Consider the following 22788-nt stretch of genomic DNA (forward strand, 5'->3'; position numbering starts at 1 on the left):
ATGAGGGCGCCGAAGGCGCCCGGATTTGGACGCGTACAGCGGGCCTCGTACGTCGGGCTACGCCCGACTCTTTTAGTATGGGGGCGCCGAAGGCACCCGGCTTTGGAACGCGTACATCGTGCTTCGTACGTCGGGCTACGCCCGACTCTTTTAGTATGAGGGCGCCGGAGGCGCCCGGTTTTGGAACGCGTACAGCGAGCCTCGTACGTCGGGCTACGCCCGATTCTTTTAGTATGAGGGCGCCGAAGGCGCCCGGCTTTGGAACGCGTACATCGTGCTTCGTACGTCGGGCTACGGCCGACTCTTTTAGTATGAGGGCGCCGAAGGCGCCCGGCTTTGGAACGCGTACAGCGAGCCTCGTACGTCGGGCTACGCCCGACTCTTTTAGTATGAGGGCTCCTTCGGCGCCCGGCTTTGGAACGCGTACATCGTGCCTCGTACGTCGGGCTACGCCCGACTCTTTTAGTATGAGGGCGCCGAAGGCGCCCGGCTTTGGAACGCGTACATCGTGCTTCGTACGTCGGGCTACGCCCGAATCTTTTAGTATGAGGGCGCCGAAGGCGCCCGGCTTTGGAACGCGTACATCGTGCTTCGTACGTCGGGCTACGCCCGACTGTTTTAGTATGAAGGCGCCGAAGGCGCCCGGCTTTGGAACGCGTACAGCGAGCCTCGTACGTCGGGCTACGCCCGACTCGTTTAGTATGAGGGCGCCGAAGGCGCCCGGCTTTGGAACGCGTACATCAGGCCTCGTACGTTGGGCTACGCCCGATTCTTTTAGTATGAGGGTGCCGAAGGCGCCCGGCTTTGGACCGCGTACAACGCGCCACGTACATCGGGCTACGCCTGACCCTTTTAGTGTCGCCTTTTGGACCGAGTTCGGTGCGTCACATAGGTACGTTTCAGTATGCTTCGCCTGACCACTGCGAATTTTAACGAGGTGAATATACTAAGATTACTAAGCAACTTTTACCATGGGACCTAACCCGACCTCGTAAAAAAATTTGCTGATCTGGACTTCTATACCTATTCACGTTATAAAATATTGCAGGTCATTTTAAAAAACACCATGTATATAGCGGCCAAACAAATTTCTTTTGAAGAATCCTTCTTGTATCGCCGTAGTCGCGTAACACGCGGATAGATAGAATCCAGAGCGGTTGTAGATTCGTAGTTCGAATTACCTACCAGATAAATTAATGTTTTATCGGGTGCATGCAAGCAAAGCAGGGTGCAAAAGCTAACAATATGTATATATTTGAAATGTGCTAATTGAGCTCTTTCAAATGATATACAACACGTCATCATTACTTATTTTTATTTTTTTGGTTCGTGATTTTATGACCTCTAGAGGGCGCCGTGTTCATTTTTTTGTGACGTCATATTGCCTATAACCAGCGGACGATTAAGACGATTCGAATGACACGTCGTTTGTCAAATTTCAATGAGTACTTTAGAAGTTATGAGGGAACAGATGAACATACATACATACATACATACCCACAAACATACCGGTCAAAATCATAACCCTCCTTTTGCGTTGCCGTAGTCGGGTAAAAATTAGGTGTCTGAAAACTGACTGAAGATTACTTACGCTCCTGTTTTGGCCAATCGTAAAAACAAGACAGATTACAATTTTTTTTTATTTAAAATTAATATTTATTGAAACATTTAACAAATAAATATAAATATTGTATGAAAACTTATAAACTAAAAGTATCTAACTATTCTAAATTCATAAAAATAAAACATCCCTAAACCTAAACTACAATAAAAAATCACCCTTCGGCAAGGTCCCGTAGACGCTGGCAGCATTACCTCGCTGAATTGCAATGCTTATGCGCTGTACGAGGAAGATGCCAGCCCTACGGTCCCCAGTCACATCCACCAGCCTCTTTGATAATGCTCCGAAAAATTTCAGGGCACTGGGACCCCACGGGCCGAGTGTTTCCACACCAAAATGGGTAAAGCTATATTCTTTGTCGATGCGGCTGTACTTAAATAGCCCTTTTTCTTCGCTCAGCTGCATCCGAAGCAACACCCGGTGAGACGGAGGTGCCATGAAGATGGGACGGGGCCAGTGTATCGACGCATGTAGCGTCCCACACCAACACTCGCCCCATCTCCCATGGAATCAATGACATGCCGTCCGGCCTCTTACCATCGTCCCTGAGGACGCCGGAGGGCTCCAGCAAAGCCGGCACGTTAGCGTTGGCGAGCGCGCGTCGCAAGATGTCGTTGAGGGACGAGTGCCTGGAAAAACGCCCAGCACTCTTCTGGCACGAAAGTCCGTGGTGGCCGCGAACATCGACATCGGCACCACAAGGGCACCGATGAGGAGCACAAACACGGACACGCAGCTGCAAACAGGTTGCCACGCGCATGGTGTTGGGTTCCGAAAAGATTCCGGTGTGCACCGAAGGAACAGCGTGCAACCAGGCCCCGGCCTCTTCCTCCGTCCCCACCGCCAAGAGTCTGGTACGTTCTGAACCAGTGCTGCGGCTAAGAAGGTCGTCGTATAGAATTTTGGACTCCACGTCATCCCAGGCCCTCTGTGATTCCCGATTTGCCTGCTTGGGAAATTCTTTGCCCGGGCAGGCAATAGACCAGGCGTTCTTGGCATCCGCCAAGCCAACAGTCTCATAGTTTGATGGGAAATCTCGTAGTATCTTACCTATGAGAGCTGCTGTGCTATAAACAGAAGGCAAAAACGCCGGTGCGGAGACGCACGATATCTTGCTTACCCCTAGCCCACCGTATCGAATTGGGAGAGACGCTTGGGTCCACGATTCCTCGGCCAACTGTAAATTCAAAACTGATTCCAAATTTGCTTTAATCATATTATCAACCAGTGTTAAAAACTTTGGAATTTTGTAAAAGGACAGCAGCGGAGCACATACGTTAATTTGGGTACAAAGAGACAGAACCTCATGATGGTGATTGCGAAATGAGGGGTAATTTCAAGAAGATGACTCTCGTACCTTTGAAATTTAAGGATGGTATCCGAAATGAATCCCTGAAATGACTCTTCAAAAATTGGCGACCCCGGTAGGTAAAGTGAGCTTCTGTCAACTACCTTGATGGCTGGCATCATGCTGTCGAACTTTTATTTCACATCTTCCGAACGTAAAGATTGATTCCGACTAAAAAGTTAGCACTTAGGAAAGTTAAGATCTAGTCCAAAGGAATGAAACTTAGATACTACGTCCGACAGATCCGAGAGCACTGACTCCAAGTCACCGCCTAAGGTTCCGTCGTCCAAATGCCACACATTGAATTTAGATTTTAAATTTTGAATTATACGGTAAACTAAAAATTGCAGGTCCGAGTGAGTCGCCTTGTTGGCAACCGACCTCTGAGGTTAAACCTTTTTCGTGGTAAAGCAGTTTTGTAGGAGCTGCATAACAAAGGAGAAGATAGTTGTAAATTTCCGGGACTATATTCTTAACCTGCGCAAGCAAAGCGTCTCTATTAACGGAATTAAACGCATTCCTTACGTCAATTTTGACCAGAACATCACAAGGCCCGCAGGAAAGGAATGTGCGTAAAGCATGGACGGCAGCTTCAGCCTCCCCTCACACCGAAACCAAGTTGGACTGGCTCAAAGAGAGGTCGTAACTTGGATGTCTTACGGCAATTTTCTAGGCGAGACGTCTTGGGTCAAAAACAAAACTGTGTTCGCGTCTTTCCTGTAGACATACACAAGAGTTAAGGGCTATAAAGGTTAATTTTCTTATTTAAACCTTATGCACGTGAAAAGGTCCTCCTTTTATTCAGAGAACTGTGATAAAATCATTACTTACATGCCCACAAGCTGTTAACTATTGCCCACAGGAGAGAAAAATGTACAGTTCGCGCGAACACGATAGTTCTCTAATTAAAAAGAGGACCTTTTCACGTGGATAAGGGTTAAATAAGAAAATTAACCTTAAATAGTCCTTAACTCTTGTGTATGTCTACAGGAAAGACGCGAACACAGTATTGTTTTTGACCCTCTTATTAGTACCAACGGCAATTGGTCTAACGCCACCATCCTTTTTTGTCAAGGCGATTAGATTTGCCCCGTATAGAATCGGAACTATGTCGGGGTTGACCTTACCGAGATACATAAAATTTATTAATTTGGTTATTCAATCGATTAGACGTTCGCCCGCGTCACCCACGTATTGAGTCGTGAGGTCTTTCAAATGCTGGGGTGAAAGCCCGTCCAGACCCGCTGCAGAACCTGCTTTGAAAGACGGAATTCCGTCTTATTTTTTATTTGCAGGCAGGCCTGGTCTGCCATGGGAGGGTCCAAAAAATAAGGAGTAGTGGGACCTGCGGGATTTTTTCTTGTAACGACACAAGGGTGTCTGGGGTGTCTGGAGATAGTACATCACTCGAGAATAGAAGACGAGCAGGTCACCGTCGCGATCGCTAATCTTAGCCTCAACATGAATAAAGATGAATAAAGTCTAAGGAAAAAACGTGCCTCGGAAATCAAGAAAAAGTCATTCTCGGATAGAGGCGCATACACCTTTGGCCTATGCTCGGCTAGATGGCGTTAACGACACCGTTTCATATTTAACAATTTTAACACATACGTATCAGTGAAAGAACATGGGTCGAAATGATATAAAAATAATAAAATCGTTTATCCATATATATAATTTTTTTTGATAGTTGTATACATTTTCATTTTGAGTTTAAATCGTGTGTCGATAGATGGCAGTAAATTTACTGTGACTACAAAATTTACTATAACAGGACTCCTCTATACTATCTCTTTGATAACATGAAATGAAACCGATTCAATAAAGGCTACAAATATAATGACCACCAAAAAATACTTTGGTACCGTAAAATGGGGTGAGTTGGGTGAAATTTGACTTTCAAACCTCGATAAAATTTTATTTTTACATGTGAAAACTGAATGGTGTATATAATAAGTGGTTCGGACGTTTGTATTTTAGTTTGTATTCTATTTTGGGTAATTCCATTTCATAACTTTGACGATAAAGAGGAAAACCCACCTCACCCCGTAGTGCCTCGTATTTGGGGTGAGAGGGTTTTTCATACAAAGGTGATTTTGGAAGATTGTTGGATCGATTTTTTTTTATTATGAATATTACTATGGCTACAAATATAACGACTACCAAAAAATACTTTGGTACCCTAAATAAAAAAAACATGCTTACCAAAAAAAAATACTGAACACCAAAAAAATAAGGCCTAAAAATACAAAAGTACCACCGCTTTAATTACGACTGCACTTCAAATTGTATTCAAATACCAAAAATATTGAATGATCACCAAAAATCATTAATGATCACCAAATCTGGAAGACCAAATGAATGCGATATTTTCACCTAAATAAACCACTCTGATTACCAAAAAATGTATACATATTACCAAATAATGTAAACTGATGCCAAAATTACTAGCCCCTCCCGCTCAACCCCCCGTACCCCGCACCGCATATCTACCTAACCTAACCTACTTTTCTAGTAGCATTTCGTTATGCTACTAGAAAAGTAGGTTCAACTGCTATAAGTTTGAACTGATATCAGTTAAGTAACCTAACCCAGGTTAGCACTGCGACCCTTACAGAAACGAAATGCTACTAGAGAAGTGGGTTAGGTTAAGTTTGAACTGCGACCCTTACAGAAACGAAATGCTACTAGAAAAGTGGGTTAGGTTAGGTTTGAACTGCGACCCTTACAGAACCAAACTGCTTTCAGAAAAGTGGGTTAGGTTAGGTTTGAACTGCGACCCTTACAGAAAAGAAATGCGACTAGAAAAGTGGGTTAGGTTAGGTTTGAACTGCGACCCATACAGAAAAGAAATGCTACTAGAAAAGTGGGTTAGGTTAATTAGGTTTGAACTGCGACCCTTACAGAAAAGAAATGCTAATTACTAGAAAAGTGGGTTAGGTTAGGTTTGAACTGCGACCCATACAGATAAGAAATTCTACTAGAAAAGTGGGTTAGGTTAGATTTGAACTGCGATCCTTATAGAAAATAAATGCTAGTAGAAAAGTGGGTTAGGTTTGGTTTGAACTACGACCCTTACAGAAAAGAAATGCTACTAGAAAAGTGGGTTAGGTTAGGTTTGAACTGCGACCCTTACAGAAAAGAAATGCTACTAGAAAAGTGGGTTAGGTTAGATTTTAACTGCGACCCTTATAGAATATAAATGCTACTAGAAAAGTGGGTTAGTTTAGGTTTGAACTGCGACCCTTACAGAAAAGAAATGCTACTAGAAAAGTGGGTTAGGTTAGGTTTGAACTGCGACCCTTACAGAAAAGAAATGCTACTAGAAAAGTGGGTTAGGTTAGATTTGAACTGCGACCCTTCAGAAAAGAAATGCTAATAGAAAGTGGGTTAGGTTAGGTTTGAACTGCGACACATACAGAAACGAAATGATACTAGAAAAGTGGGTTAGGTTAGGTTAGGTTCAAAACTGCGACCCTTACAGAAAAGAAATGCTACTAGAAAAGTGGGTTAGGTTAGGTTTGAACTGCAACCCTTACAGAAACGAAATGCTATGAGAAATGTGGGGTAGGTTATGTTAGAACTGCGACTGTTACAGAAATGAAATGCTACTAGAAAAAGGCGACGAAGTGGATTAATTAATTTAATAGGATAACGATATATTAAATATTTGCACATTTTTAATAAAAACGGGATTACAATTTTGGTGGTCATTAACTATTTTTGGGTTTACAATGATTATTTTGGAGTAATTTGCTTTAATAGCATAACAAGATTTAAAAATTTGGCTATAATTTTACATTAAAATGGAGTTCTTAGTTTGGTGATCATTTACTATTTTCGGGTTTACAATGATTATTTTGGTGTCATTTTCTTTAATAGGATAGCAAGATGTAAAAATTTGGTTATCATTTCACATTAAAATGGGGTTTGAAATTTGGTAATCATTTACTATTTTTGGGTTAATAATGATTAGTTTGGTGTCATTTCCTTTAATAGGATAGTAAAATGTAATAAAATTGGTAATCATTTCACATTAAAATGGTGTTATAATTTTGGTGATCATTTATTATTTTAGGGTGGTAAAATATATTTTATTGGTATAAAATTTTACTAAATCTGGTGATCAGTTAAATAGCAGCCTATCACTGTAGCTCCATTTTAAATTGGAATACATTATTTTTGTAGCAGTAGCCTTAAAAACCCACCTCACCCCCCTCTCAATCCTTCTCTCCCCATTCACAACCCATAGCTCCCCGCGAAACCTACTCACCCCGTTGTACGGTAAATAAAAAAATAATGCTTACCAAAACCAATCATTAATGATCACCAAATCTTGAAGACCAAATTAATGCGATATTTTCACCTAAATAAACCACTATGATTACCAAAAAATGTATACATATTACCAAATAAAGTAAAATGATGCCAAAATTACTAGCTGAAATCCCGGGAGCTAGCCGGGACCTAGTGACTGCTGTGCGGCCTGTTCTAAAAGAATGGGTCGAACGCAAGCATGGCGCACCCTCCTTTTATCTCACGCAGCTCCTGACGGGGCACGGCTGCTTCGGTTGGTACCTGTGTGAGAGGTTAGGAAGAGAGCCGACGACGGCGTGTCACCATTGTACCGGAGGAGCCGTGGATACGGCCCAACACACACGCGAAGAGTGCCTTGCGTGGGCGGAGCCTCGCACTGCCCTGTCGGCAGCTGTGGGAGGAGACCTCTCACTGCCGGCGCTAATACGCCGCATGCTCAGCAGTGAGGAGATATGGGCGGCAGTGGCCACCTTTAGCGTCACCGCTAGGCTTTAGGCTAGGTTTGAACTGCGACCCTTACGGAACCGAAATGCTTCAGGAAAAGTAGGTTAGGTTAGGTTTGAACTGCGACCCTTACAGAAAAGAAATGCTACTAAAAAAAGTGGGTTAGGTTAGGTTTGAACTGCGACCCTTACGGAATCGAAATGCTCCAATAAAAATGGGTTAGGTTAGGTTTGAACTGCGACCCTTACAGAAAAGAAATGCTACTAGAAAAGTAGGTTAGGTTAGGTTTGAACTGCGGCAGCTGTGGTAAAAGCTTGGGTGTCAGTCCCTGAAGGCCCTGTTGATGTCGATGTGGAGGCGGAGAGAATGGGGAGTATTATGGTCGAGGTGTGTGACGCGGCCATGCCACGGGTTGGCCCGATTCCCCCAAGGCGTGGAGTGTACTGATGGTCCGCGGAACTTGCACAGCTGCGCCAGTCGTGCGTTGCTGCAAGACGCCATTATACTCACTGCAGAAGGCGGCGGATTAGAGACGTGCCAGAGGAGGAGCGTCTATATGCTGTATACTCGGCGGCCGTCAAGCTACTGCAGAGAGCGATCGGCAGGGCGAAGGATTTAGCCGAGGAGGAGATGCTGGAGACTCTAAATAACGATCCGTGGGGGAGGCCGTATAAAATGGTGAGGCGAAAGCTTCGCCCCTGGGCACCCCCGCTAACGCAAACTCTCCAGCCACAGCTCCTCGAGCAGGTGGTCGGTGCCCTGTTTCCGACAAGGGACGAACACATACCTCCGCCAATGACACCTCCCAGGGTAGCAGATGTGGGTGAGGCGCCGGAAGTAACGGAGGGTGAACTGGGGGCAGCGGTGCTCCAGCTCCGAGCCAAAAACACTGCCCCCGGCCCCGACGGAGTCCCCGGCCGGGCCTGGGTTCTGGCGTTGGGCACACTCGAGCCGCGCTTGAGAGCGCTTTTCAGCGGCTGTTTGGCGCAGGGGCGGTTTCCTCGTGTGTGGAAGTCGGGAAAACTTGTCCTTCTGCGGAAAGAGGGGCGACCGCCGGACTCGCCCTCGGCTTACAGGCCGATAGTGTTGCTGGACGAGGCCAGTAAGCTGTTGGAGCGCGTGGTGGCTGCTCGTCTCGTGCGGCACCTCGAGGGGCTGGGACCGAACCTCAGTGTCCATCAGTTCGGTTTCCGTCGGGGCAGGTCCACGATGGACGCAATTGCGAGGGTGAAGGCTCTAGCGGATGAAGCAGTGTCCAGGGGTGAGGTGGTTTTGGCGGTGTCTCTAGACATCGCCAACGCATTCAACTCCCTGCCCTGGGCTTGTATCAAGGCGGCACTGAAACGCCATGCCGTGCCTGAGTACCTGCGGAAGACGGTGGAGGATTACCTCACCGATAGAACCGTTAGGTACCCTGCGCGCGGTGCTTGGGAGGAGAAGGGGCTGTCGTGCGGCGTTCCACAGGGGTCTGTCCTAGGACCACTCCTGTGGAACATCGGGTACGACTGGGTGCTGAGGGGGGCCAACTTGCCGGAGGTGAGCGTGACCTGTTACGCCGACGATACACTGGTAACGGCTCGCGGCAACAACTTCAGGGAGGCGTCAATTCGGGCCACAGCGGGAGTAGCGTCGGTCGTGACTCGGATCAGGAGGCTGGGGCTGGAGGTGGCCCTTAACAAATCAGAGGCCTTGTGTTTCCATGGGCCTCGGAAGACCCCTCCGGCGGGTTCCAGCTTAATGGTGGGGGGAACGTCCATTGGTGTCAAGTCGACAATGCGGTACCTAGGCATAGTCCTTGACAGCCGTTGGACGTTCAAGAAACATTTTGAGGGCCTTGCTCCCAAACTAATTGGAGCGGCGTCGGCACTCAGCCGGCTTCTACCCAACGTCGGTGGGCCAAATGTGGGCTGCAGGAAACTGTACGCGGGTGTTGTGCGGTCGATGGCCCTATATGGGGCGCCCATTTGGGCATTCACCCTGACCGCCGAAAATCAAGGCCAGTTGCGGAGGCCGCAGCGGGTTATGGCGGTCAGGATGGTGAGGGCATACCGCTCCGTATCCCACGAGGCAGCGTGCGTGTTGGCGGGGACTCCGCCCTGGGACCTCGACGCAGCAGCGCTCGCTGATGTTTATTGGCGTGTCTCTGAGGCGCGGGCCAGGGGGGTTCAACCACCTCTGGAGGAGGTAAGACGCTGGAGATTTGATTCCCGTCGAGTGCTCCTCCAGAAGTGGAAAGAGAGATTGGAGGCGCCAAGTGCCGGCCACTGGACCGTCGAAGCCTTCCGACCCGTTCTGGAGCGATGGATCAGAAGAAAGGGGGGGTTCCTCTCCTTCCACCTTACTCAGGTCCTCTCGGGGCATGGTTGCTTCGGGAGATACCTGTGTAGGAGGGCGGGACGGGAACCAACTATGCAATGCCACGACTGCGGCAATGCCGAAGACACGGCGCTACACATGCTGGCCATTTGCCCAGCGTGGGCTGATGAGAGGGCCGCACTCGTGGCCGTAGTGGGGAGAGACTTGTCCTTGCCAGCGGTGGTAAAAGCCATGCTTGGTGGGGAGAGTCGATGGAAGGCGGTGGCCTCCTTCTGCGAGGACGTGATGGTGCAGAAGGAGGCAGCGGAGCGTAGCAGAGAGGAAGATCCGGCCTCTCAGCCAATGCGCCGCAAGCGCGTGGGGCGGCGGCGGTTGGCATACGACCGCCGGTTACCCCCATAAGGGCACTTGTGGGCGGCAGGCTCGGGGACGTCTGTCGCCCACACAAAGGTCCCTGCGTGGGCGGGCGCGATGTGTAATCAACGCGCCCACTGAGGTGAAGGGGTGATTTCCCCTAGAGTCGGGTCCGAGTCCGGACGGCCGCTGGCGAGGTTGCGGAAGAGTACTTCGGCGTTCCTGGGACCTCGCCATATAGCAGCGAGGCGGCAACAGAGGGGTTTTAGTGGGTAAACCTGGGGTCTCATTAGCCCACAACAGGGAGTCCCACATAACCATCCCGGCCCGTCCCCGCGCCGGGTCGGGTGGTATGCGTAAAGCATTTCTCATCTTAAAAAAAAAAAAAAAAAAAGGTTTGAACTGTGACCCTTACAGAAAAGAAAAGTGGGTTAGGTTACGTTTGAACTGCGACCCATACAGAAACGAAATGCTACAAGAAAAGTAGGTTAGGTTAGGTTTGAACTGCGACCCTTGCAGAAAAGAAATGCTGCTAGAAAAGTGGGTTAGGTTAGGTTTGAACTGCGACCCTTACAGAAAAGAAAAGTGGGTTAGGTTAGGTTTGAACTGCGACCCATACAGAAACGAAATGCTACTCGAAAAGTGGGTTAGGTTAGGTTGGAACTGCGACTGTTACAGAAATAAAATGCTCCTAGAAAAAGGTGACGAAGTGGATTAATTAATTTAATAGGATAACGATATATGAAATATTTGCACATTTTCAATTAAAATGTGGTTACCATTTTGGCGGTCATTTACTATTTTTGGGTTTACAATGATTATTTTGGAGTCATTTGCTTTAAATAGGATAGCAAGATTTAAAAATTTGGTTATAATTTTACATTAAAATGGAGTTCTCATTTTGGAGGTCATTTACTATTTTTGGGTTTACAATGATTATTTTGGTGTCATTTTCTTTAATAGGATAGCAAGAGGTAAAAATTTGGTTATCATTTCACATTAAAATGGGGTTTGAAATTTGGTAATCATTTACTATTTTTGGTTTAATAATGATTAGTTTGGTGTCATTTCCTTTAATAGGATAGTAAAATGTAATAAGTAAGTGCTCGAGTGGAGACCACGGACTAGCAAGCGCAGCGTAGGACGTCCACCCACAAGATGGACAGACGATCTTGTTAAGGTCGCCGGAAGACGCTGGATGCGGGTCGCTTCCAACCGGCACGTATGGAGGTCCAAGGGGGAGGCCTATGTTCAGCAGTGGACGTCTTATGGCTGAGATGATGATGATGAAAATGTAATAAAATTGGTAATCATTTCACATTAAACTGGTGTTATAATTTTGGTGATCATTAGGGATGTACCGACTAGTCGCCGACTAGTCGGGAAAGCCGACTATCCGGCCACATTTGTAGTCGGCGATTAGTCGGCGACTAGTCGGCAAAAATGGCCGATTAGTCGGCACTTTATTAGTGAAAGAAAAACAGAAAAAAAATAAAATCATCAGCCAATATTTACCATATGTTTTATGTTTATTTACTAAAATACCTATTCAGGGTGCATATTACGAAAACTTTTGTTCATATAATTGACCGTTTGATCGTTATCATACGTTGATGGGCTGGTGTTTTCCTCTACAGGGTGTCTACAGGTCGATCTCAACTGATTCTCGTGTAATTTCATGTGCAAGTTCGATAGTTATTTTTTTTTATTATTATTCAGTTTTTTTTTATGGTGGAGCCATAAGGAACTATTAATGTTATTGCAAAATTTAGAGACTTAGTCAGGGCACGTTGCTCGTAAAGACGCTGACCACAGGGGATAGGTTCTTAACTGGCGACTACGTACGGGAAATAGAGCCTAGACCTAGACCTCCTGCAAGCTGTACTGACGGTCTGCTCAGGATCGCAAAATAAAAGAACCAAAGACAGAAATTGAACGAGGATTCTTGTGATAGATCTTTGAACCTGTAGAGAACAACTTTTAGCCAAGCTGAATTATGATGAATAGCCGCAACCAAAGGAGCAAAACTATTGTTTTTCACCTGAACTTATACGAAACTAATGATCTGGCCGACTAGCCGACTAGTCGGCCGACTAATCGGCCATTCGAGCGCCGATTAGTCGGCTAGTCGGCTAGTCGGCCAAATCAATAGTCGGTACATCACTAGTGATCATTTATTATTTTAGGGTGGTAAAATATATTTTTTTGGTATTAAATTTTACTAAATCTGGTGATCAGTTAAATAGCAGCCTTCAATAAATTCAATTGCAACCATTTTATTTGAGTTTGGACAAAACTCGCTTACCTTTAAACTATGATATTTTTATTACAGAAAATAATTGAGGCACGGACATTGCCAAATGGAAATTGGGTGAATTGAAAAAAAAAAATTAATTGATTCCATTGCAGTCATTGTGCTACCAAAAGTTCCTACTTACTTACTGGATTAAACAAGGTTGACGTGAAATATGTATGAAATTAATACAATTATTTTTTCGGGTAAAGGATGACTCACACTAGACCGGGCCGGGGCCGGATCGGAGCATCCGGCGTTTTGTTTTCTATGGAAAGCGCCACATGATCACCGATCAGCCGCCATAGAAAAAGACATATCGGACGCCTCGGCCCGGGCACGGCCCGGTCTAATAAGTCATCCTTAATTGAGGTAGCACAATGGAATTAGTTACAAAATAAATCTTTATTTACATACAATATATACAGTGGTACTACTAAACGAAATTAATAACTAGCTTAAATCTAAATAAAATAGGCCCTTGAGGCATTGTACCAAGGATGCTGGCGGCATTTCCTCGCTGTATCGCAATGCTGATACGTTGTGCGAGGGGGTGTCATTCTGAATCCCTAACAACGTTTGTCCTAAAGTCACTTGCCCTAACTGGTTTGTCCTAATGGGCACATGCCCCAACGATCAATTGTCATATCTATTATTTTCCATAATGTAATGGTTAGCCTAAGACTCATTTGTCCTAAGAATTTGTACCATAACTATCAAGATCCCTAATGATTTTTACCATATTCTTCGAAATCCCTAACAATGTTTGGCATAAAATAATATGGTCTAACTGTTTTGACCTAATGGCTATTGCCCTAATTATCAATTCTCATAACAGTTACTTTTCCTATTGATCAATTATCATGAAAAATACTTTCCATAATGAATGGTAACGAACTGCTGCCACAAAAGTGTGTTAGGTTAGGTTAGAACTGCGACCATTGTAAAAACGAACTGCTGTTAAAACTAGGTTAGGTTAGAAATACGAACCTTGCAAAAACGAACTGCTGCCACAAAAGTGGGTTAGATTAGGTTAGAACTGCGATCCTTGCAAAAACGAACTGTTGCCACAAAAGTGGGTTAGGTTAGGTTAGAACTGTGATCCTCGCAAAAACGAACTGCTGCCACAAAAGTGGGTTAGGTTAGGTTAGAACTGTGATCCTCGCAAAAACGAACTGCTGCCACAAAAGTGGGTTAGGTTAGGTTAGGTTGGAACTGCGAGCATTTTAAAAACGAAACCAAATAGGGAAATCAAAATTAGGGCATACGAGTGTTAGGTCAAGCAACGATAGGCTAAGTAAAATTAGGTAACATGATGGTTAGGATATATAATTTTTAGGCCTAACAATAATTAGGCAAAAAAAGAATTATGCTACATAACATTAGGATAAATACTCAATATGGAAAGTGCCATTAGGGAAAAACATATTAGGACAAAAAAATATCGGCCATTCGATAATAGGGAAACCAAAATTAGGGTATACGAGTGTTAGAACAACTGATCATTATGACAAACAATATTAGGGAATGCAAAAATAGGAGAAAAGACTTTAGGGATTCAGATATAGATCCGTGCGAGGTAGCCGCCAGCTCTTCGGTCACCAGTTACGTCAACCAGACGCTTCGCGATTTCTGCGAACAACTTATGCGCGCTGGGACCCCATGGACCTAGAGTTTCAGCACCAAATGGTACAAAATGGTACTCTCTACCGAGGCTCTTATATTTGTTACGTTTTAGAATTTCGGCGCTTTCCGCCGCTCCGCCCGCTTTTACAGTAGTCTGTTGGAGGTGGGACGGTGCCAGTGTGTCTACGCAGGTAGCATCCCACACCAACATCCGTCCCAAGCTCCAAGGAACTAAGGACACTCCATCGGGCCTCTTGCCATCATCTCTGATAATGCCAGTCGGCTCAAGAAGAGCAGGCACATTGATGGTGGCAAGAGACCGACGGACTATGTCATTAAGCGACGCATGTCTCGAAAAACGGCCTGCACTTTTTTGACAAGATAATCCGTGGTGTCCCAGTCGGTCCACGTCCGTGTCACAAGAGCATATGTGTGGCGTACACACCGAAACCCCGAGTCGCAAACCAGTCGCCAGTCTAAGGGAGGCCGGATCCAAGAAAGTACCAGTATTGGGCGAAGGATGGGCATGTAGCCAGTAACCGGCTTCCCGGGCTCCGACCGCCAAAAGCCTCGCGCGGTCTGGACCTGTACAGTTCTTTAGGAGAGTATTGTAAGTTAAATCACAGTAAACATTATCCCAACTCCTTTGTGAATTTGGGTTGTCTGGAAATTGTTTGCCTGGGCAAGCAATTTTAAAAGCATTTTGGCGTCCTCAAAGCCCGCGATCTCACAGTTTGTGGGCAAAGCCCTTAAGATATTTCCTATGAGACCAGACGTGCTATGAGTGGACGCCAAAAAGGCTGGGGAAGCCACACTGGAAATTTTGCGAATTCCTAAACCTCCAAACCGAATGGGGAGGGACGCTTGAGACCAGGAAGGCTCACTTAGCTGAATGTTTAGAATCGTCTCTAAACTAATTTTGATCAAATCATCTATGGGCGACAATAAATTTTGATGTATCCAGAAAGGACAACAGCGGAGCACATACGTAAATTTAGGGACAAAAAGGCAGAATTTAAGAATCACAAGAGCATAATGAGGGCTAATTTCGAGTAAGCGATCCGTGTGACTTTTGAATTTAGTTATGGAGTTAGAAATATAATCGGGAAAAGATTCTTCGAATATAGGAGAACCCAGGAGGCAAAGAGAATACTCGTCTACTGATTTGATATTGGGAGTCAGATCGTCAAATTTGGGTTGTAAGTCGGTCAAAGTACAAGAAGATTTTTGAATAAAGAGTTCGCATTTACTGAAATTCAGTTCTAAACCAATATTTTCGAAACTACTCTTAATAAAAGACAAATCAGAGAGTACAGTATTCACGTCACCTCCTAGGGTTCCGTCATCTAAGTACCACACATTGAATTTTGATTTTAAATTTTTGATAATTGGATTTATAGCCAAACTAAAAATTGCTGGCCCGAGAGGGTCACCCTGCTGACAGCCAACCTCGGAAGATAATTCATGTGACTTGTACATTAATTTAGATGAGTCTGAATAGCAAAAGAAAAGGTAATTGTATAGTTCCGGAATTTTGTCCTTAACTTCTGTCAGCAAGGTGTCTCTACTAACCGAATTAAAAGCATTTTTAACGTCAATTTTGACAACAATTTCGCAATCATCGAGTGAAAGGTAGGTCCTTAGGGCATGGACGGCTGCCTCGCACCCACCTTTCGTGCCGAAACCTAGCTGTATTGGTTCAAAAAGGGATTGTAATTTTGGAATTAGTTAAAATGTGAATGTATATAGAATTATGAATTTTTGAATCAATGAAGGCTAAAATCAATAAAAATCAATAATATCTATAAAATTGTAATTTCCGTCCATAAAAATGGTCCTACCAATCTCATTATACACTTAACTTCCGTTATAGGGATTACGTTACGTAGGTACCTACCTTATTAGTCTTATTACCTACACATGTTAAAATACGTAATAGGATACAATAAAAATCAACCTCAATCAATCATTTTTATTATTGTTTTTAATAAACACTTATAACCTACCGGAGATTCGCACTGATTAATTATTGATTATTGATCCATTGATATGATGATGATTATGTCGTATAAATTGAATATCTCGGCGGGTGGGCATCAGATTCGCGACTGCCGTGGGGTATAGCAGTCTGGAAGTAAGTGCCTATCTAATTATAACATAAGTATCCACTGATACTGACACTATAATACTTAGTAAGTTTTCTTCAAAATTTCGATTGTTCATAATTCAACATTCATTAATTCAGTATTCATCTTGCTTCCATGGAACATTTTTGGGTCCTACTTACAAAAATTTCATTTATTTCTAAGAAACTATCTATGAATATATAACATATTAAATATAAAATAACTTATAAAAAACTTATTTACATATTTCTTATGGTAGGTATCACACTTGTCTTTTTAGCCTACCTTAATTTAGCCTACCCAGGCCCAGCCATACAAGAAACAAACTGAAAATTTGGCAGTGTTTGAAATATTAATTTAATTAGTGAAATTTAAACCTTAAGTGTAGAATATAGAATTGATTTAGGTTACGTTGAAATTAAACGAAACAAAACAGATAAAATAAATAAATAAATATTATAGGGACATTCTTACACATATTGACTAAGTCCCACGATAAGCTCAAGAAGGTTTGTGTTGTGGGCACTCAGACAACGATATATACAAATACTTAAATACATAGTATACCATCCATGACTCAGGAACAAACATCTGTGCTCATGCTCATCACACAAATAAATGCCCTTACCGGGATTCGAACCCAGGACCATCGGCTTCACAGGCAGGGTCACTACCCACTAGGCCAGACGGGTCGTCAAAGCACACGGATGCTTTAAAACTGTATTCAGAATGGAAAAGATTTAAATTTTATCGGACCTAATGTACTTACCTACGTGCGTACGTGGTCACCTACTATAAGAATTTTATTTTGGTCACTGTGACGAGGGACAAAATGCCACAGAAATCATATTTCTTTACCGTACATTGTGCAACAAAACAAGAAAGTTTTTTTCTACCAGCGCTGCTATTGATTATCGAGCAATCAAATACTCTATTATAGATTCCTTATCGTATTAATTGATTCCAAATAAGATAAAATGTTTATTTAACAGAATAAACAGTAAATAAATTACATAATTGCTATTATAATTCACAACTAGTTGGTTTCAGTAAAAATTCTTAGAGTCTCTAATATGAAGCAAAATTTACTGGAGCCCTATTCAAATTCGACAACTTGTTACGAACCGGTTTTGATACGACCTATGTACGATTCTTTATTTCGCATGTACCAATCAGAAGGCCTACCGCGAATCACCTTCGATGTAAGTGTGACAGGGAGGCAACACATCGAACGTGGTTCGCGGTAGGCCCTCAGCGTGAGCAATCTTCAAGGGTGTATCAAAATAAGTAATAGAAATATAGAAATAAATTATAGAAAATAAGAACCCTTTAACATTTTTCCTATTTCAGGCAAGATGATGCGTCTCATCGTTCTGTTGTTCGGCCTGGGCCTGGCGGTGGCATACAAGAACCCGCACTATGCCGCGGGCCGCACCACCATGGTGCATCTGTTCGAGTGGAAGTGGGACGACATCGCGGCCGAGTGCGAGAGATTCCTTGGGCCTAGGGGCTTCGGTGGTGTTCAGGTAAAGCTTTAGATAAAAAAACAAGCAAAGATTGTTGGCTACAAGGCATTCAGTAAAACTAGGCTCATATTGTACAAGAATAAATTGAATGTAACGCTGTACACGTGAAGGTACGGCGCCGGCGTCATAAAACCAAGGTTGTTTTTTGATACAGAGTATTCCATAATAGGTGCAATTGCGGTCATAAAATTGATTTTATTTCACAGTTATGGCATTTATGTTGAACATTTATTGACGCATCAAAAATTGGTATTGATCTTTGGCAAGTAAAATGATAAAATAATGTTAGTTATACTTAAAATCTTGCCTCAAATTTTATCCCATTATCTGGAGTCCGCTATCCAGACTCCTTGTCTGCCTTTTCCAAGGTTCAGTTTTGAGCTACAGTATTACCTGGTATTACATAGTCATATCTTTTTCAAAAGCTTCATGTACAGGGGGCCGCATTTCGAATTTCGATTGCTCGATTTCGTGTTATCCCTTGAGTACCTACCTAATATCTTCACTACTAGGCATTTAAATTCTACTATTCTAGAATTGAAAACGAGGGGTTAATACCACTAGATTCCCAATTTCTATCGCTCGTATTTCAAAAATGTAAATAAATTAACAAATCAATAAATAACATTTCGCCAGATTTTTAGTGACGAAATCGAGCGCTTGAAGGAGGGGAGGGCTCGAGGAAGGTTGTGCAAATCCAGGGAAACTATGAAAGTTTGCTGAGGTTATCTTTTTTACAGATTTCCCCGCCCAATGAGAACCTTGTGATCTGGTCTCATAACCGGCCGTGGTGGGAACGCTATCAGCCCATGTCGTACCGTCTTATCACTCGCTCGGGTAACGAGCAACAATTCGAGAGCATGGTCCGCCGATGCAACAATGTTGGTGTCAGGTTGGTTTCTCCTCCTACGACTATAGATGTGCCAGTTGCTTTTTTTTAAGTGCTAACGAGAAGATTCAGGGAAGAGAAGATTTAAATGAGGATATTTTAAACCGAAATTAATGTCATATATTATACGAAAAAATGACCAAAGCCTCCAGTGTTCCGAACTGGAATCGAACCAGCGTCCTCTGTTTACCTGCCCGGCACCTGTCCGGTAAACAGACAGATGCCGAGATAGAAAGTAATTTAATTTGTTCTTAGAGTGAGGAAATTTAGTCATTCATGTGGAGAAACCTTCTCACCTACTTATGAATATCGTAGAACGAAACACACCATGATTATGTTCAACGTTATCCCATTTGAAGGACATAATAAAGCATAACATTTTACACACCATAATAAAAATAATAATGCCAAAGCCAGAAATAATTGGCTGATTTATCACTAAAACTTTAGTCTTTCTCATCCATCCACGTGGATTAATTTGTTACTTCAGCCATTATAAATGACGTCCTTACACCGTTCTCTCTGATTAGAATTCTTCACTTAAAGGACCCGTTTAACTACACATAAGATTGTCAGTTTTGTGTCCTAATAAGTTCGGCTTACCGCTCAGCAATCCGTTTAGCTATACATGCACTCTCTCTCCCCTGAACTTTTCCTCCATGATTGCGGTTTCTTGTCAATTTCCCTTTACCAATTGTCTTACTACAATATTGTAAATAACAGGATTTACGTCGACGCCATTATCAACCACATGTCTGGCTCGTGGAATGAAAACGTTGGCACTGGTGGAAGCACAGCCAACTTCGGCCAATGGCACTATCCTGGGGTCCCTTATGGCACCAATGATTTCAACTGGCCCCAATGTGTCATCTCTGGAAATGATTATGGCTGCTGTCCGGAAAGAGTGAGTGAAACTATTTGTTTTTCTTAACAATGCTAATGTTGATATTAGTAGAAGCACGGAATAAAATAAAGAACGACCAAGCCTAGTTCCTTGTAGCAAATTACTTTTTGAAAAACGTGTGTTCAAAAGAATACGTTTGATGTCCAGGAAAAGTGAAGAGGGAATTTCAGCAATAAATTTACTCTCTTTTGCATCCGAGTGAAGCTTAGAAGACTCCTAGACATGAATCTCATCCATCCTCAGTCGTATACACATACAGATACGTTACAACTTTGGTGATTGACATTTTTGTCATTGATAGGTACATAGCCAACTCCTTAACAAGTTTTATATTGACTACTTTTTAAACGGGGTATATTTTACCGGGTGGATGGTATTATAGTATTTTTTATATGAATGACCATGTACTTATTGTTGGCTTGAAATTTACGTTGTGTTTTAAACAAGATATATTCCAGTAGTATTATGTTTCCAGTCGAAAATGTTAATAACAATGACTCCACTGCTTTTAATAATGATAAATATTTTTTAGGTCCGCAACTGCGAGCTATCAGGGCTGAAGGATTTGAATCAGGGCACCGAGTGGGTGCGTCAGATGATTACCGGCTTTATGAACAGGCTTATTGATATGGGTGTTGCCGGATTCAGGTGCAGTGCATTTTATTATTAATCATTATGCAAAAATATCTACGATCGATTTGTTTTGATTGAATATAACCTGTGGTCGATTTCTTTATCTCTTGCAATTATTAAGCCGATAATTAAGCATTTTTATAAACACACCTAATGTTTCAAATATTTACATAAATATTCGTGGAAACGTAGTTCTATTAAAAGTTTTTTTGTTAATATAAAAATTTAATTTTCTTCAAAAATTTTCTTTTAAAAAGTGTTCCATAGGTACTATGTACTAACATTGATAAAATAGATTAACTTTACAACGTTGGTAACTTACGTTCGCAAATATTTTTTCCAGTGATTAACTTTCTTTGAAATAACTAAGCAAAGAAGTAGGATGTGCAATAATTCAATCAATGTTTTTCGTACAGAATCGACGCAGCCAAACACATGTGGCCTGGGGATCTCCGTATCATCTACGACAGGCTAAACAACCTGAACACAGCCCACGGCTTCCCATCCGGCGCACGTCCTTACATCTACCAAGAAGTCATCGATTTAGGAGGCGAGGCCATCTCGAGAGACGAATACACCAGTATAGCTGCGGTCACAGAGTTCAAATTCGGGCTGGAGCTGAGTCGCGCCTTCCAAAGCGGTAACCAACTTAGATGGCTGGTTAACTGGGGACCACAGTGGTCTTTATTAGCTCATGAAGATGCTTTGACTTTCATTGATAACCACGATAACCAGAGAGGGCATGGCGCTGGCGGTAATATCCTGACTTACAAGAACGCTAAACCGTACAAAGCCGCGATTGCATTCATGTTGGCGCATCCATATGGCGAGCCGCAGCTGATGAGCAGTTTTGATTTTACTAATACTGAGGCTGGACCGCCTATGGACAACTCTGGGAATATTATTTCTCCATCTATCAATTCTGTAAGTGCTTACATTTATTTATCATCGTACCATCAGCCGCAAAAGTGCATGGCGAATTAACCAATGAATTTATTTATAGCATCTCCATGCAATTTCGCAGCTGTACATCGATTTTTAATCTCGGTGAAAGAGTTTCCATAACTGGAAGGTGGAAATTAATGATAATATTTCACTCTAATATTCAATTTAAGTATTAATTGTTTACTGAGGATTTGCACAAAAAGATCTTAGTCTAGTCTACTTGATCGGGGACATAACGAGTTATAACGAAAGCGAAAAGAAAGCGACAGCGAGTAGGGAGGAAGCTGTAGGTATTATACATATACCGTTGAATTTAAAACTAAGTTATCAAACTATAACATGCTTAATATCAGTTTCTTAGCTCTATCAGAATTGTTACGTACCAACGTACCCGACACTTTTTTGGGATGCCCCTATTTCGGCAGTGAACTCGGAAGTTCTCAAAATATTTTTTATTCAGGATGGCACTTGTGGAAACGGTTGGGTCTGCGAGCACCGCTGGCGGCAAATCTTCGCGATGGTTGACTTCAGAAACGTTGCTGAAAACACCGGCCTTAACGACTGGTGGGACAACGGTAGCAACCAGATCGCTTTCTGCCGCGGTGGACAGGGTTTCATCGCATTCAACAATGATAATTGGGATTTCAACCAGAGTCTACAGGTAAGATATTCAGGTCTTGCATTATAAAGTAGCATCTACGTAGCAAGCTACAATGATGTCAATGGTCGGTAGAACAACAACAGCAAGTTTCCAAAATTGCTAAACTTCTAATATTTATGTACCTATAGAGATTGAAACTTTCCGTTTCGAAAATTAAAATAAGAAATTTCTGAGAATATTTGGAACTTTTAGGAAATATTCCGTAACTTGCACATCTGTACAGAGAACTGTTCGATATTTTGTAACTTTAGGTGTTTTTACGTGGAAATTGTCATGAAATTAACCGTGTTTCGTATTTACAGACTTGCCTACCAGCAGGCACGTACTGTGACGTGATCAGCGGCTCCAAGAACGGCAACAGCTGTACGGGCAAATCCGTGACGGTTGGCAACGATGGGCGCGCTCACATCTACATCGCATCGCACGAGTTTGACATGATGCTGGCTATACACAGAGGAATTCATGTAAGTATAGAACGGCGTAGCGGTTTATAAAGTATTACCTATAGTGTAACTTTACCGTATTATAGTTCGGACTCGGGTGCCTATCTCGTCACTTAATAAATTAATAATCGATTGTCCTAATGTAATGTTACGCATAAAACTCTTTTCGCATATTTTTTCTCTAGCTGAAACAGAAAGTATTTTCGAAAATATTTTGCATAGGTTGTGTAGAATAGGGTAGGTTAGATTAGGTTTGTTCTATAATTTTTCAGAAATGTGTTTCAGCACAATAACAAATGCGAAATGAGTTTTATTCGTAACATTACATATATTACTCTATTG

At 43.0% G+C, this 22788-nt stretch overlaps 2 protein-coding genes across 2 annotated transcripts; both read left to right on the forward strand.

Moving 5' to 3' along the window:
* Positions 1-7391: 7391 nt before the first annotated feature.
* On the forward strand, positions 7392-7781 carry LOC134796482 (uncharacterized). Its single transcript, XM_063768674.1, has one exon. It carries the CDS (start codon positions 7392-7394, stop codon positions 7779-7781), a length of 390 nt encoding a protein of 129 aa, XP_063624744.1.
* Positions 7782-16423: 8642 nt separating this feature from the next.
* LOC134796483 (alpha-amylase 1-like) lies at positions 16424-22497 on the forward strand. The gene is made up of 8 exons (XM_063768675.1): positions 16424-16453; positions 17796-17971; positions 18712-18863; positions 19584-19764; positions 20297-20412; positions 20814-21321; positions 21803-22003; positions 22306-22497. The coding sequence occupies exons 2-8, from the start codon at positions 17801-17803 to the stop codon at positions 22495-22497; spliced, it is 1521 nt and encodes a 506-aa protein (XP_063624745.1). The 5' UTR covers positions 16424-16453; positions 17796-17800.
* Positions 22498-22788: the final 291 nt, after the last annotated feature.

Source organism: Cydia splendana, chromosome 13, assembly GCF_910591565.1.
Source record: "Cydia splendana chromosome 13, ilCydSple1.2, whole genome shotgun sequence".
Lineage (NCBI taxonomy): Eukaryota > Metazoa > Arthropoda > Insecta > Lepidoptera > Tortricidae > Cydia > Cydia splendana.